Source organism: Neodiprion fabricii, chromosome 7 (genome assembly GCF_021155785.1).
Source record: "Neodiprion fabricii isolate iyNeoFabr1 chromosome 7, iyNeoFabr1.1, whole genome shotgun sequence".
Lineage (NCBI taxonomy): Eukaryota > Metazoa > Arthropoda > Insecta > Hymenoptera > Diprionidae > Neodiprion > Neodiprion fabricii.
The window spans coordinates 5,309,263-5,327,235 of record NC_060245.1 but is presented as its reverse complement, the minus strand read 5'-3'; the positions used below and the strand labels follow the sequence as shown (position 1 = coordinate 5,327,235).

Here is a 17,973-nt window from a genome sequence, read left to right as displayed (position 1 = left end):
AAATCTACTTCTTACATAAACTTATGTTTCGGTAAATGTGTTGCTAAATAAACTCATGGAGGTGTATTTAAAGCATCCGGATGAATTGAAAAAGTTGTTTGTACAAGTTTTTTTATTCCATATAAAGGAGAACGCGCAACTTGTTCAAAATTTTTTTATTCTTTAAATTCGGGAGTTAAATAAATGAGGAAATACAGGAAGTAAACTACAGTTTTATAAACAGATAAATAAATGTCAAGGCATCGTTTCGTGCAAAAACAAACGTGGAATTCAGTGGAGTAGGTATAAAAATATTATCATACAAGTGACTGAAACCATACGATGAGCGACGTAACGTTGAAGTAACGAAAAACCTGCAGGGTGCAGTAATTGAATCAAAGACCCAGGTCACGTATTGTAGGACGTTATAATTAATGACCTTGCCCGAATTATATTGACTTATTTTTAAACATATCCTCGCTAATTATCTTGGGTGAAAGTTTTCATTCAGTGAAATAATCCAGATACCGTCCTCAATGATTGAAATATTTTATTAACTATTTATAATATCGGAAAACAAGAGGCTCGGTAATTGGGAATTATTAGACTTTAACGAGGCGTCACGAAGAATTAACGAATAGTTATTAAACACCTATAAAATCTGGTAGAATTTCATTGCGATGGTCGCCGTCTTAATTTTTATCATTAGAATTTCGACGAGGTTCAAAAACAAGATTCGATAATTCGTTAAAAACGAGTTGACTTGTAGACAGTTGAATTTATACACACCGTTGGATAATAACTAGGAACAACAAAGTTCGAGTTACAACTGAATGCGTTTTTTTTTTTTTTTTTTTTCTTAAACGCAATATGAAAGAACTTGTAAAAAAATTATTACGTATTCGTGATTTTCACGCAAGCATCTCAGTATTAATGATTTTCAATATTTCCTGACATGTATAACACATAAAAACGACATAATTATTAACTTGTTTCTTATCGTTCGAAAAGTGGATCACGTATAATACTCGAATAATAATTAATTGACTCGCAATGATAACGTTTGGCAAGAAAGATCTTTTTTCTAAATCCAGAATAGATCGCGTTATATTAATCATGCCACAGGGTTATCAGCTGTTAGCGCAAATAATGCTGTGTGACAGGAATATCGAAGCAGAATGAATAACGTTTCATTCTATAGTGACGAAAAAAAGGATAGTTTCAACATTTGGGTTTTCAGGGCAATATTCTTTCGCAGAATAATTATAATTTCAGATATTAAACCGATTAACAATTATGTTGAACGATATTCGTTAGAAGATAGTATTTTACCAAATCGGATTAAAAATGCGTACAATATTGATCAAATAAACAAACATTTCTGAAAAACTGTTAAATCGTACACAATCATTGCACGTGATTTTTTACAATTATTACGTAGAATTTCTTTCGCGATACTGTGTTTATTTTAAGTTAAAAAAAAAAAAAAAAAGAAAATGCAATGTGTCTAGAAGAAAACGCATTGCCATGAAACTTGACTTGAATATTATTTTTCACACAACATAATTATCAGTTGCTGTACTATTAATTGTATTTGATTGGAGGAGTCGTGAATTAATCAGGATATTTCTAACCACGAATAACAGGCTTATCTCATTCGTATTCTTACATCGTATGTTGTAAATAAGCATTGGCATATCCATTTAAGTTCCACGCAATTATAGATCGCATGCTGATCGAGTTTATTTTATTACTTAATAAACCTTACTATTATTTATTTGTCGAGGTTGAAGCACCGACAATTAAGTTCGCTTGTCTAATTTCGCAATTATTCAAATCGATTGATTTTAAATTTAACTTCAATTAAAGTCACGTACGACGTATCGAAATTCGACGTAAATTTGATAAAATTTAAACAGCAGTTGTTTTTCTTGCTATTATAAGTGAAGTTAACTTAATTTCGGATATATCACGTAATAAATAAACATGTATCGTGAAAAATTATTCCATTGTTTCATATTGTTCAAGTATGGCTTTTATTGCGAGATAAAAATACTGTGCAGAGATACTTCGCTGTTGAACGAATAGTAGAGAACGATCAGTACAAAATGTGCCTAATTACAAACAGCGTCGATTGAACGAAATAATTACCAACGTAATAATAACGCGTGACTCAAATCTGTACACTTTGAGCAATTAAAATTAGTCGTACCATTAGAAAAATGAATTTTATTTCGTGTGTTATATATTTATACTAAAAATTACGAAGAAACTCGTTCTATAAGACACAAATTAATACAATAATTTTGAAGTATAGTCATCATCGTAGTCATTTGAATACACTAACATCAGTCTAGTTTCTTCTTTTTGCTTAAAACAAGGTGAAAACTTGCCGAAATTAAAAACTTTTGAAAGTAAGATTCGATGGATTTTAAACGTTGAATTTAAGCATAATAATAAATAATAATAAATAAATAAATGTCGACGTGATAATTCGTTTCATACCTGAGTGTGACCATATTATCTCGTTGCCATCGTTTTGATGCTCGAACGTTGGCGAACATAATTCGATATTTATTCAGCACGAGATACAAAAAAAAAAAAAAGATTTCAGAAATATTTAATTAAGCCACTGCTGTGTTATTCTAAGTTTATAAATAATTATAGGTTTAATGGAATGTTGGACACAACCGTACTCGAAGGCACATAATATTTATATAATCTTCATCATCATCATCATCATCACAGTCGCATATAAATGCGTCGAAGAATAAACAATAATATTATCTACACAGACATATACACGCACCAAAGACTCGGCGTCAACTCGGTGTGTAAAGCACAAGAATTTCTTAATCGATGTGACAGTTATTGAAATACGTCATGTACCCGCAGTGCATTCACAACTTGTATTCAAATCAGTCTCGTCGCGAATATAATATTAAATCAATCGATCCGTTGTTGAAATTGACAATACATACATAATTCGCAAGACACAGCGTGTCGAGCATGTTAAACATTTATATATTCCACAACGACAACGAGACGCGATGATTCTATGTATAAAATCGCATAGAGACATTAACAAAGACCTGCAATATTACATTTCGACGTCATCAATTATACGTAAAGTTTTGTTGCCACGAATAACGTTTAATTACATGCACTAGATACTCCCATTCGCGAAATAACTACATATTGCCAGCATTGCATTTTAGATATATAGATAAAAAGATAGATGTAATCCGAAAAATAATTATGATTCGTAAATTTTGAAAATTCGAATCTTTCACGTTCTTTTCATCGTATTTCTGTCTATTTTCTTTTCTCTCTCATTTCTCTTTTTTCCCCGAGGTGTTGGAAGTAGGGGAAAAATAAATGAATAAATAAAAAAAAAAAAAAAAAGAAAAAAGGTTTATAATTCAATCGAAAAGGGGATTTCGGAAAATCATTAACCTCACGGAGGCACGACGCGTATGGCCAGACGGTGGCCACGCGAACACTGAGCTGATATAACGGCCGTTCAGAGCGCCTCGGCCTGGAGAATTCACAACCGCCTTGAGCACGTGGGGGGTGCAGGTTCTCCACCAGCGTTCGATCTGACGTTATTGCAGGTAGCCGCTGCCCCTATACTAGTATGCATATACGCCTGTAACCACCCTTGCAAAGCCGAGCGTCCGAGAGTGTGTGAAGTTGGCTGTGAGTGAGAGAGCCACCCCTGCATGATCCGATGCCTCTGACGCACTGCGTGTACATACACACGGTCTATGTACGGCTATATTATAGACGTAACGTACATAGGTACCCGGGGTGCTTTATCTTCGACTACATTGATGAGTATCGAATGACGTATTTGACCCTTTGAATTACACGTTATTGGGGAGAGTTAAATTTTATAACGAGACGATGTTCTCGGGCTTTTTGACTCGATTCGAAACTTCAAAATGGCGAATCGTATATGGCCGACGAAAATTTCAATTCAATCAAATACGGTCGTGGAAACTTTGTGCGGTGGTTTTTGGAATCGTTGATTACATAGTTGAAATCATATTTGAAAAAGTCGAGATTGTGGATTCGATATCGTTGATCCAATATGGCTGACGAAAATTTCAAATTTGATCTAGTACGGTCGGAAAACTCAATGCAAGGGTTTTTGGTGTGGCTGATTACGAATCTGAAATTAAAGTTTGAAAACTTAAGATGGTGGATCCAATATGGTGGACGAAAATTTCAAATTTGATCGAATATGAAATTTTCGTCCGCTATGTTGGATCCGCCATTTTAAATTTTTAAAATCCAAATTCTGATCGGTTTATGTAAGACATGTATATATGTAACGGGGTAACTTTCTCGGAAATGAATTATTTCTTCAATTTTTACCATTTTTTCAATCAATTTGTTTCTAACAATAATAATTTACATTATATCGCAATAATTACTCTCGAGTATTAGAAACCTATTAGTACACTAATAGAAATAGAAAAAAACTGCAAAGAAATATACCGAAAAGTTCTCTAAATATTCGAAAAACGGATAGATAACACAACAGTTGACTCAAACAGTTAATAAGTATCGAATGACGTCTTTAAAGACGAATCGTCGTTTCCAGCATATCGTCTCTGAAGCGAATAGAAAAATAGAAGAAACTTTTAAAAAATGTTATTGATTGCGAAATTTACTACAGTTAAAATCGGTTGAACAACATTTTTATATTATCTTACAGAAACGACTCTGAGAAAATTTTTGAATTACGCAAGCGGTAAGGTATCAGGTCGTTTTTTGGATAATTCTAGATTTTGATCATCGTAGTGACCTTCAGATATTGATCAATACAAAAAATGTGCAAATTTTTTATCCTCAATTTAGATATTTTGATCGTATCTTACCTTGTTTTATTCTAATTTGCTTAGTTTCATTTCTATAACATGGTACAGATGTTGTTCAATCGTTTTCACAATCTTTCACGCAATAAACATTACAGCTCGTGTTTGGCTTTATTTATAACAAAATTTTGATTTAAAAAATCGATCTTCCTCTTAGAATCCGTAATTTCCAACTAACGATAGCTGAAATTAACTTTTGTCAAGCAAAACGTAGCAAATCTTTTTTGCAAACTTCTCCTACTGAATTCCAGATTCGTCGTTTGAAAATTGGCATACATTTATTGTCTAAATTATGCGAAATGTAAAACGAACTTTGTAGCTAAGGAACTAGTTTTAACGGAAGAGCTTTTCCTCGTAAGTGAGCGTCTTTTACGCAAAAATTACGAATATACATATTTCTTTTTTTTTTACTTTGTGAATCGTGATTGAAGATAGAACGAGATACTTATCTTGAAAGTAGCTGTTCAAGTAACGATCGGCGGAGAATTTTGGCTCGAGTAAACGCGACGTGATATAAAACAGCAAACTCGCCCTGCGCGAAACGACGATAATATAAACAGAAAATTTTCGAAATCCGCGTCTGAATAGTAAAAATAGAAAATTCCCTGTCAACAAATTAGACAATATCATGTAATCAGTAAATTTTGTCGTGTAATCTTTTTTCTTTCCTCCTACATTATTATACACGAGATTCATGGAAATTCAAGATTCGCGAAAATTTGACATATTTTTTCTTTGCTATAACTATCGGAGTTTTGTATGTACAAAGTTTAGAGAAATTTCTCGTGATAAATTTTGCCGAGAAAACTTTATTCTGACCGGTATAACGATTGTTGGAATAAAGTATAACGTGTTTTACCACAAAGGGAACTGGAAACTTGTTTATCTGTCACGAGTGACAGTTTATCAAAGTTTATCGCTGCTGTCGAACGATCAAATAATTTTTTTCACATTCCTTGCAGTCAGTCACAATATGGTAAACATTTTAAGATTTCTCTAATGAATGATACTGATATGCTACAGATTACAATTATGATTCTAAACATTGTACGAGAAACACGTTGAGTTATCCAAATTTTTTTGAAAGATATTCAATTTTGAAAACAAAAATTGAATCAAGTATTCCACGCAAGCAAATAATTTTCGAATCGATTTTGATACGTTTGTAAGTCAGGAGACTGTTTGACGAAAAATCGATACTTTTATTAATTTTCTTCACTAGTATTCATCAAATTATCATATTCACGTGAGTCACGAAGATCCATTCGAAAGTGCAAAAACAGAAAACACTGGGGTTAGAAATTAAAGCTTTCAAAAAATTTTGTTACAAATGAAGCATCGAAATATGAGCATTTGTTTAGAAATATTATTAATTTCTGTTCTTGGATTTCTAAGTAGTCGTCTTCTTAGCTTATGAATATAATAAAAGATTAGCAAGAAGTAACGATTTTCCCAAAGGCAAACCGATCGCCTTCGAGTCAACCATATAAGTATCAAGTGAGAATCTATCCAAGAAGAAATGTCGAGCGCATTTTATTTTCATCAGTGATAATTGAAGAGGAAAATTGAGAAAGGCTGTGAATGGCTGCAGCCAAAAATGGAGAAAAACTGTTTTTCCTTCACTGCATGGTTGTTGGTTGTAAAATCGCACTTGGAGCCCTTTTTTCAATCGTCACTGACATTCACAAAATGCGTTACATTAATGGGAATAATATCGTCCGAGGACTGCATGCAGAAAAAACGAGGCTTCGCGAGTTGCGGGCTTGTGGGAAACGGCCTTGTTCCAGCCTATATCTAATTAACATTTATCGAATTAGGCAAGTTCGTGATGAAACAACGCTAAGGTCGGTTAGTTACGTTGCGTTGAGTTATTGATCAACACGACTTGCCGAGGAACTACAAACTGCACCGTGCAGTGACATGTGATGTATAATCGTATCGTGATACGTCATATAGGTACGTTTATTTATACATTAACGTTTCTCTTTTGCTCTACTGCGTCTTTAGTCGATCATTTTTTTTCACGGAGCTTGCGATTCGTACAGAAGTATACCGGGCATTCCATGTCAAATTAGCAGCCCACGTACCTCATACTTTTCGATTTTCACCATTTTTTTAATTTGAAATTTGAAGAAAAAAAAAATTTTTTAAAACAAATACCGCAAACTCCATTTTTTGTAAAGCTGAAAAAATTCACACAGATTCTGTAATTTGAAATGTGATTTTCAAGCATCGCACGATAGGATCTCAATATTTATATTATTTTTGTTGGTAAGCTTTTAGTTTTTCAATGTTGGAATTGGAATTTTTTCTTTGTATTCCCCGACCTTAACATGGACAACAGAATCATGAAAGTAATATGATTTTTATTTTTTTCTCTATTTAAATCGAGGTATGTAAAAAAATAAAAAAAGCAAAAACAATTTCGACATGGAAAAACTAAAACTATGCGAAGTAAATATTAAATATTGAGATCCCATTATCGCGTGGTGCTTGAAAATCACATTTCAAATTACAGAATCTCTGTGAATTCTTTCAGCTTTACAAAAAATGGCGTTTGCAGAATTTCTTTTTTAAATTTATTCATTCATATATAACCGATAAAGCCTGAGGATTTACAAAATTATAAATATCGCATCACCGAAGTCGTTATTCTTTTTCATTTCTGTTTTCTTTTTTTTCTTCGATTCATATTTATACATATATACTTGCAGCTTTTAAATGATCGTAAATAACTATAATCTCTCTAAAATTGTTGATAATTAGACACTACGTATGATTAGTAAATATTAGTAATTGTAAATTTCCTCCACCGTCATGCGATATTAATTCTTACGTCTATCGTATTTAATTTGACCACTGAATTATCTCGTTTTATAATTATTTGCACGTAGAGAAAATTTTTTACGAAGTTGAAAAAACGTCGGAATCCAAGTTCAAAATCGGCTACGTGATGTGCATTTTAGGCATCCGACAATGAATAAAGGGAACGACTTGTTTAGTTGTTTACATGCAGATAATGAACATTCGAGTGATGATGATACAGCAACAGTGGCGAAAATTTGTTTGTTAACTGGTGCCAAGTAGAATTACCGGATAAACAACTTCGGCGAACGTTGCTTATCTGTGTGTACAAATATAAAGGCATACATACATTGCAACCATGTTTGTTTACACAACATCGCGATGGCTGAATTTCAGCGTATAACATATTATTATAATTAATAAGACATAGTAAATTACCCTAATTCCGTGAAACTGGATTTTTTTTTTGGAGTTAAATATACAGAAATTGTGGCAAAATTTCCAAAAAAAAAAAAAAAAAACTCAACATAGCAAGAGTAACATTATGGTTAGGTAAATCTAACACAATTGATGTTGATTATTGACCACAAGAGATGTAAAATCCACATCAAATTTTTTTTTTCCATGATGATAATCAAGACAGACAAATACAGCCGTTCCATTTATCAAACTGTTGTGAAATCACTGATCTAAGATATCAAAAGCAACGCAAATATGGTCAGTAATTCCATCCTAACGATAAGCTGAACGATGTTTCCCCCTTTTTTGCCATACGAAGATGACAGTGAAGCTTTCTGAATGAATGAAACCGACGTGACGCTTGAGCTTCTAATTCACCCGATAAAAGAATTCTAAAAATTGCCGAGTATTGTTCTCGAAAAAAAAAAAAAATGGAATCGACACGTGATTTCAGGTTCCGTAGAAAAGAATACGATAAGAATGACTAATGAAGCTCGTAAAAAATAAATACATTATTCACACTTGAAAAGCATCAGCTTATACGAAGCTTTAGAATAACGTCATAGTACCGGAAAAAATTAGCAGTTCTTTATTAACCACGAATTTTTTTACATTCTCCAAGAAAAAATAGCCGAGAGGCTAGTTTCACGAGTCTTGAGAAAGGGGCGTTTAAGGGGCACACCAAGTGTGACAGCCTAAAAAATAGGCGATTTTTGGGAATTGAAAAAAAAAAAAAAAAAAAAAAAAACTGCCGTATCAATTATTTTAAAATTTTAAGGGTATATTTATACATACTTTAAGAATACACGGTAAAATTTTTTAAGAAAAAAATTAAATGTTTTTCGAGTTACACGCGATCTCCGACGGCGCTGAAAAAAAAAGGTCCTTCACTGCTGCAGTGATTCCGACCTTCTCCGTGGATGAAACCAAAAAAAAAAAATTCTTGTTAAACTAGAAGATATTGTCCGTACAATGACTTACGGTTGAAAAAAAAAAATCAAAAATTGACAAAATGGCAGCGTTTTTAAAAAAAAAGTTCAATTTTACCAAAAATTTTGGTCGTTTTTGGCCTGCCAAAATTCGATTTTTGATCAGATCAAAAAACTGGTAGGTCATTGTACGGACAATATCTTCTAGTTTAACAAGAATTTTTTTTTTTAGGTTTCATCCACGGAGAAGGCCGGAATCACTGCAGCAGTGGGGGACCTTTTTTTTTTTCAACGCCGTCGGAAATCGCCGGTAACGCGAGTAACTCGAAAAATGTTTAATTTTTTTCTTAAAAAATTTTACCGTGTATTCTTAAAATATGTATAAATATACCCTTAAAATTTTAAAATAATTGATACAGTAGTTTTTTTTTTTCTTAATTTCCAAAAATCGCTTTTTGTTCAGGCTGTCACACTAGGTGTGCCCCTTAATGAACGCGATGCGTCATTTAATATTGAACTTTCCATGAATATGTAAACGCGGCCGTGCCGCTCCTCAGACTTTAAATAACGCGTGTATGAATGCTTGACAGAAAGAAAGAAAGAAAAAAAAAAAAAGGTCGCAAAGTATAAAAAGAGAGACTCTAAGGCGGCTTTATGTAGGTCACTCTGCACTCTGCCAAGAGATATTCGTTACTTACTCACTTTCAGCCCATCGACATGTGCGCAGCTAGAATAAAGGTAGCTTCGATTTTTTATTTTTTTTTTATTTTCATGAAAATAAAAGAACTTTCTTAACCTCATTCCAAATATGTATCAATTTTTTTTTCGATATCAAAGGTCAACAATTACACCACCATTAGTATCGCGACGACTAAAACTAACAAGTTGTCCAAAGAATTGAATATTTTCGTTTTAATCCCCAAATAAATTTAGTTTTTTTTTGTTTTTTTTACTCGACTGCTTTATTTGAGCTGCTTGTTCACGCATAATTTTTCTTGAATAATTTTCAGACTGTGTCGTTCGATTGCGGATTTTTTTTTTCTTCATTTTTTCAACCATCTCTCAGGCCTAAATTGTATTGTATATTAGTAATAAATATGCACTCTTGTTATGAGAAAGGTCCTCCCTCAGTAGCGACGAAATGTCAAAATAATAAGTGGTTTAATTATTGACCTTTGACCGTGAAAAAAAAAAATCGACACGTTTTCTTTGAGACATGGCAACACATGAGCGCCTAAATTCTAAAACGATGAATCGTTTTCGGTAAGAGAACAGAATCTCGTAAACAAATGAATCAGTCCTGACCAACTGCAGAATGGGCTAAGAATGACCAAAAATAATCCATTCTCGATTAAATCGATTATATTTCCTCACGATCGGTTTTTCCTTTTTACTTTTTCGAACAACGCAACGCAATATCAATTATCATCACTGTCTTACTTACTAACTACCTCATCGATATAATTAGCGAAAGATAAATGAATGTTTTTACCTGAAATTAAATAATATTTCGAATTAAACAATAAATTATGAAAAAAACTTTTCCGCTATTAAGACTACGTACTAAAATTTACGAAATTTGATTTCATGAGGTTCGTTTTAAGCAAAAAATACGAAATTATCGATTAATCGATTAATTTTTACCGATCCAATCGAGTTACGACTCGTATCGTATTATTTTTTCTTCTTTTTTGACTCGATCAATCGATCAATCGATCGATTACATATTTTTAGTTTACTGGCCATCTCTGGTAAGTGGGCACGTAATCGATCGGTCAAATATTACTCACTTTACTGTCAGCTGTCGCTGGATGAGAAGTTTCTTCTCGATCTGTTCGATTGGGAATTGGGGAACTTCATAAGGGGCTGATATCTCGTTGGGAAGTTCGTGAGACGTTATTCTCAGAGAGTTTCCGCCACCTGCGCCAACTCCTGTCGCGCCTCCTTCTAAACCGAATACGGGACTCTCGCTGCCTGAAAAGAAACGAAAAAAAAAAATTATATAAATTAGGGTGATTAAAAAAAAAACAGGTTGAAAAGTTTTATTTAGATATTCAAAGACACCAGTTAAAATTTTAGATTTTAATATTAATATTTAGGGGTGGCTCATCGCACTTTTCGATTTTCCGTAGGAATAACACAGGAAAAATGTTGTTTGCTTCTTCTAGTTTTTATAACTAGCTAACAAAGCGTCGTACAAAAGCCCTAAAGACATGGTTTTGTAGGAAATTGAATGCTCTACAAAAAAGGTATCTTGTCAAAATTTCGTAAAACTAACCGTGTCAAAGTTACAGCCTGTCAAAAGTTGAGTTACCTATAATTTGACCTTTTTTGAATATTACAGCGTAGCTACCGGTCTCATAAAAAAAAGTGTGCATGAGTTTTTGTTGTGAATTTTTAGCAGAAATCTGTTTTTCTCGTTTTATTATTTTTTTTTAATGGTAAGAGATAGTTTTTTTCATTGTTGTAAAAATGAATTATCAGTCTATTCACAGTCGAGTGTATGCTTTACAAAAAAAAAACTCAGGTACACTTTTTTATAAGATCGGTAGTTACGCTATAATATTCAAAAAAAAAGGTCAAATTATAAGTAACTCAACTTTTGACAGGCTGTAATTTTGACACAGTTAGTTTTACGCAATTTTGACAAGAGACCTTTTTTGTAGAGCATTCAATTTCCTACAAAACTATGTCTTTACGGTTTTTTTACGACACTTCGTTAGCTAGTTATAAAAACTAGAAGAAGCAAACAACATTTTTCCTATGTTATTCTCACGGAAAATCGAAAAGTGCGATGGGCCACCCCTAAATATTAATATTAAAATCTAAAATTTTAACTGGTGTCTTTGTACACCTAAATGAAACTTTTGAACCTGTTTGGAAGAAAAAAACAAATAAAATCTGAATCATCCTAGTATATATCGAGTCAATTGAAATGGATATTTCCAAAATAACAGTAACCGACAACATATGAACTCTTGGAATGAAAAATAGTCCTTCGTTTCTTCACTGTGATAAAATTTTCCAGCGGAAACTTCCCGACGATACTGTAATTACACAACATTTCAATAAATTACTATAAGCTGGGAATAAACGAGCTTAAACAAATCACTGGACGTAATGCCTTGGGGTTAAAAATTATTGTGTAACATGTGTCAGTTACCATGTCGGTCAGCCTGCCCCGTCTTTTCAAGCCATTCGGTAACCGTGGAATGTTCAATGTTACCGAGCAGCTTTATTTCCTTTCCAAGCACCATTTTTTATTTGCAGTCTTTGTCACACCGTTCACTGTGAATGTTTTAAAATCAGTCTAAAATTTTCTCGACTATAAATGATTCGAGATCAATCGCGTTTCAACTGCATTCCTCCGCAATTCAACAAATTGGTCTATCAAACCGGACCATAAGAAAAAATAAATAAATAAATGCCGCCGACTTTGTGGAATTGTTTGATTATTTCTGCGAAGAATTGTTAAATGAATCGTGTTTGTATGTGGGTGATTTTTTTTTTTTTTTTTTTTTATCAACCAGTCGTGTTTTTTATCAACCATGAGCAATTTCTCATTAGGAAACAAAAATGACGAATACTTTTACACAGAATTTTACTCTTCGATGACAAAAAACGTATTTCTGTCAAGTTTATGAAAATTTTTTAGAACCGTGTACACGCGATGCGAAAGAGAGTGAAAATATTTTCAAACTTCGATAAACAGTTTACTTGGACATCTTTCAAAGACGTAAATTGTCCATCTTTCTTCGACGGCAACGAGATCGAAGATCTGGGTCAGAGAACAAATACGTTTGTTGAATTGACGAAGAATGTCTGAATTCTATATCCGCGTTAATATTACATATTCAGTAATCAAGAATTACAATCATTGACCATTGATCTTAACGTTACAGCTCAAGTGAAAAAATTTTTCTAATCAAATTTCGCTATCTACGAGGTAAAACAATCCCTAATAATTAAGAAAAAAAAAAAGAAAGCAATTACAAAAACATGTTTTTTTCCTGTAATTCGGGCTCCGTAATTATCTTCATTTCGGGCGAGTCGATTGCTTGAATAAAAACCGTACGCTCGTCTAATATTTGGTCGCAAGTGGCGTCGATGAACCGATAATTGCGCTTCAGCTGTGCTCACCGATCAATATCGAAAGTAATTTCCCTCTCCGAGAGTCGGGCTGTTAATATAGTCTGCGGACAGTCGTTCGAACGTGAATAACTTAATTTTCTAATAGATTCCTCGATTGATGAGACAGTCGGTGAATCGAATAAACGGTTTATTTATTATTAGATTATACATACGCATCGAGTGATTTTCTTGCACATTGCTCAATAGTTGTTGTTGTTTAAAATCTAGCTCGAAATTTTGGGTTGTTATTTATTTAGTGATATTTCTAGAGATCGAGGTGTGCGTGCTTTTTTTTTCATCAACAGAACCTGAACGAGATGTTGAAAGTTCTAAAAAAAAAGTTGGCATGTTTAAAATTTGATATTTTCAACTGCGAATTCCGAGGTGGTAGAAAAAAAAAGCGAGAATTAATGATAATACCGTGCGTACTGCTAAGTATCGCAACTCGAGATATGACTTCGACGAATAGTCGATGACCCAGAAAACGTTGATAAACATTTGTGTGAAATTGGCATTTTTTCACTGGAGCCAGTAGCTATATACGATATACACTGAAACGTTTCACCAAATTTTAAAATCCAATATCTTTTGATCATTCGTTCGATAAAAATTGTTGCAACGGTAAAAAAAACAATGCGATTATCAACAACGCTAATCAGACTGTCTCGATTTAAATTCGAAAAATTTGCTAAAATTATATAAAATTTGTTAATTTGCACACGATTTTGATTCGATACTCGACTTGAAATCAGAGAGAGTTTATTTATAGCTAACGACGAGTGTCGAATTAATAATCAAGATATTGCGGGATAAATTTTAGAATCAGATCTGTCTTTATCATTTTACACGCTACGCGGACCAATAAATAAGAATTCGGATTATAATCATCCAGAATCGTAGAACGCGTCGACGTGTCTAAAAATACGTTTGTTATTAAAATTAAAGTATCTTTATAGCTCGCATCGACGATCGATAATCAGTGATCAATAACTCATTGCCTCGACACTTGAGGTTGATAAACGTACAAGATAATTATAAAAACGGATTGACGATTGATTTATACGCTTATATACGTACGTCAACTGATTAACAGAACCGTTTTCAAAGTCTAAAAACGTGGTTATAACATCAGCGAGTTGCTCTAATAATTTTTAAATATGATCTAGTTTCACACCTTGATCTATAATCTAATTAACAGAAAATATGACGCGCGTGTAAAGTTTTGTTTAAAGTTTAAAAAATTGTTTAAATTCTCAAATCGAAATCGTTTCTCCGTTACACATCGATAAATGGCCAATGATTGAACTCTGATTTAGACGTGGTACGAATGAAATACGTGTTGGAATTAGTAGGCTAATGAACTTGTTCAAAGTTTGCACAGTAATCCCACCTTGACGAAAGAAAACTCTGTAATAAAAAAGAATCAAACGTTCGCGTTATTTCGATTTAAGCGGCAGTGAAACGTGTCAACGTGACAGGTAGCCAAATACGCGCACAAAACACTAGCATACGAGCATCTCTCGACGGTATAACAGCGATCTATAGACGAATCGACGACGAGGTACAATCACCGCGAGAGAGATCGAAAGACTGTCGAAAGTAAGTGGCGGCAGCTGCAAGGGACGATCACGTGGCTTCCCGGCATCTGTGTTTCCTTGTGTTAAATGTCGCGTAAACTTGTAACAAGCACAAGCATGAATCAGCCGCGTGCACAAGAAGGATATAGAGTTGGGATGTACGTCAGAAGTTTAAACCGAGATGCGATATTACTCGTGGAGAGGGGGGAAAATCTCTGTACTGCGCGATATCCGAAAAATTCCACTTAGAGGAGAATAAAAAGATAAAAACACGCTAACCGAGTCGTATTTAACTACAAAAGTGGTTTCGTATCAAAATTTTTTCATCCACGTCGACTTGATGTCGCAAAAATTAAAGTACAACGGCTTGCGCGATATTTTCGCTGCTTTGATATTTTTTTTTTATTCGCTTAAAACGATCAGCTGATTCACCGATCGGACGCCATGTTTCTATTGGCTGTGCATCGAAAATTCATAAGACGCCGTCTGGTTCGAAAATATAAAAAATAATAAAATAATACGATAACCGGGTAGTATTTAACTTCAAAAGTGGTTTCATCATCAGTGCTGGGCGAATTTGTAATTAATTGATTACAGATTACAAATTACAAATTAAAATTGCATCTTGTAACTGAAAAAGAATGAATTACAAACTGCAATTGTAATTTGTAATGGAAGAGAAAAAAAAAAAAAATTTATTACAAATTACAATTGTATTTTGTAATTGAAATTAAAAAAAAAGACAATTACAAATTACAAGTGTGATTGACACATCTTTTTTTCGAATCAATTACGAATTAACAAAGTATTTAGCACATTTTTCCGAATTGTAATTTGTAAATTGAATGTAATTAATTACAAAATGTAATTGGATGCTGCTCGGTACTGGTTTCATATAAAAAATTTTAATCCACATTGACTTGATGTCACAAAAATCAAAATACAACAGCTTGCACGATCTTTTTCGTGCCTTGATATTTTATTTTGGTAAATTGGATTGAAACGATGCGCTAAGCCTGTGTCAAAAAAAAAATTGATGTGAACGGAGAGCAAAGGGTTGATCGAGGAAACTTGACCCATGGTATACACGTGTTCGCGGTTGATTTTAGTCTCTCTCCCCGTTGTCAGCCTCTTGGAAAGCATCCAAATATTTTTTTAGTAAATGGAGCAACGCACTCGAAGCTTCGCCAAGGCTCGTAGTAAAAAAAAAAAAATAAGACCCGTTGAAAGATGGGATCGAGATTGATGGTTGGCTGTAAGAAGGCTATGCAACATTCATCGGTCACGTTCCGAACTAGCCTTGGATGCACGACCGGTGCGGTTACGGTTTTTATTTACAATTTCAAAATGTCTCGAACACAACAGTTTTCGATTAAAATAAAATTACAGCAATACCGTGAAATTGGGAACGAATATGACAGAATAATAATGTGTATGGGGTAAGAAGTTGTGAATAAATTTTACACGGATGTAAAATTTCTTTCGTATTTCAAAAGTTGTAACGATGTGTGGAATTTTTTTATCGCGTCAGATCCCCGAAACGTTTCGAAATGTTAAAATTCGATGAAATTTGACAACAGCTGTGTTTTATCCGCGAGATAAGAAGAAACAATTGCCGACCTCTTGCGGCGATTTTATGAATTATTGGAGCGCTGGTACCAAATGATTAACCGAAAATATTCCGGTCGATGCGTATGGACGGTTAAAAAGAAAAATATAAAAAAAAAGAAAACTGTGTTTTGTGAAATGTTCGGCTCGCCACAATTGATCTTGCCTTGCGACTCTTAATTGATGATTAAACCTGTGATATGCTCGTTCGATTCGATGAAAAAACGACTTTCAAAGATATTTTAACACGATCAAACAGGACGAATCAAGCAGGTAATCAATTCCAATCAAAGTAAAGAACGACATTCCAATACAATAGTCGCGGAATTGCATACGTAGGAAAAAGTAATAACGTTATTACAGATAAAAGTGTACGTGTATCCCCAAATGGCGACAAATTGATTACAAAGAATGAAGATAAGTCGTCGAGTAACTTTTTACGGCAAGCCAATGAGTAATTTGAGTCTCAACGTACGCTTTTAATGCTCGCGATAAGTCGGCTGGATAAGAATATAGTCGAATGCAGACAGTCGTAGCCATTCGTATCTAGTTACACTGAACACGTGTTTGATAGATGTAATATTGACGAGAATTTTCACTGTATAAAATGAAAATCGATTTCTGTATTAAAAAAAAAAAAAAAAATGGACGTTGTTGAGATACCGAAGTGAAGTTAGTAACGTGAGGGAAACGGAAACATTGGAGGGGGGAGTCAATATTTTATAATTTTACAGTGACTTTGAAGCGGCCAAGTTTAAACAATTTGAAATTCTTTCGCCTTCTTACAATTTACTGCATTTCGGATATTCCTAAATTTGAGAAACGCCGATTTCTCCGAAACGTGAATTATTACGATCACGTTACTAACTTCAAACTCGCTGAAAACAAACTTGTACGAAGTTTTGATCCGGTTACATTTCCTTAACTTCAAATGGAACACCCCGTGTATATACGAAATTCCTGCAAAGTTATCGATCGCATGACAGCTATAACTTGTTTGGCACGTTTCGCGATGACGATCTGAAAGCTGGTTCTATGCCAACTTATTGCCCAGGCTATTACTCTCCATTCTCTTGTTCCCTGCAGTTAGCAATAACCAACTTTGGCACATCGTCAAAACAGATTTTAAATATCAACTTTAGATTTCCGCACAAAGCCAGCGTTATTTCGAAAACATTCGGCGAGCTTTCACTGTTTCGCAATAATATCATTCGCTCATTTCCGTGAAGAAAAGATTTTTATCGGTTCTCTGACAATCCCGAGTCCAACTGTTATTTTACCGAAGTTTTCAATAATCGTTGCAGTCTTTATCGGTAATTTCGACAAAAATCTAATGCCGTAAAGTCACGTGACATTGAAATAACGATGCTGATGATTACAAATTCGCAATTTTCTCGGTATTGTGAAAACCAATTTTGTATTCGTCGATTTGCTTTATTACGAACTTTTTGAAGGTGCGAGAATTATTGCCAAGATTCCAAAAAGTTCAAAAATTGGTTAATCTCAAGCGTATAGAAAACGACCAAAAAAGTGTAACGATTTGGAAGAATAAAACGAATAATTTTCAAAATCTTTTGCAGATTCTAATCAGATTTTGAAACT

At 33.7% G+C, this 17,973-nt stretch overlaps 2 protein-coding genes across 10 annotated transcripts in view; one reads left to right on the top strand and one right to left on the bottom strand.

Moving 5' to 3' along the window:
* Positions 1-17,973, bottom strand: part of LOC124186761 (AMP deaminase 2) — a 32,373-nt gene that overhangs the window by 7,100 nt on the left and 7,300 nt on the right. For 6 of the 9 annotated variants that reach the window (XM_046578730.1, XM_046578737.1, XM_046578733.1 and 3 more), the window contains one exon: positions 10,846-11,029. In XM_046578730.1, the coding sequence (XP_046434686.1) occupies positions 10,846-11,029 (184 nt within the window). Of the gene's footprint in view, positions 1-2,484; positions 3,298-10,845; positions 11,030-12,218; positions 12,496-14,576; positions 14,609-17,973 lie in introns of those variants that run through there. The other 3 variants (XM_046578735.1, XM_046578734.1, XM_046578739.1) reach the window with 3 other exon arrangements.
* The window catches only part of LOC124186762 (UDP-glycosyltransferase UGT5-like), a 33,222-nt gene continuing 21,970 nt past the window's right edge, over positions 6,722-17,973 (top strand). Inside the window, exon 1 of the mRNA XM_046578741.1 lies at positions 6,722-6,818. The gene's annotated coding sequence lies outside the window, so the exon portion shown is untranslated. The remainder of the gene's footprint in view (positions 6,819-17,973) is intronic.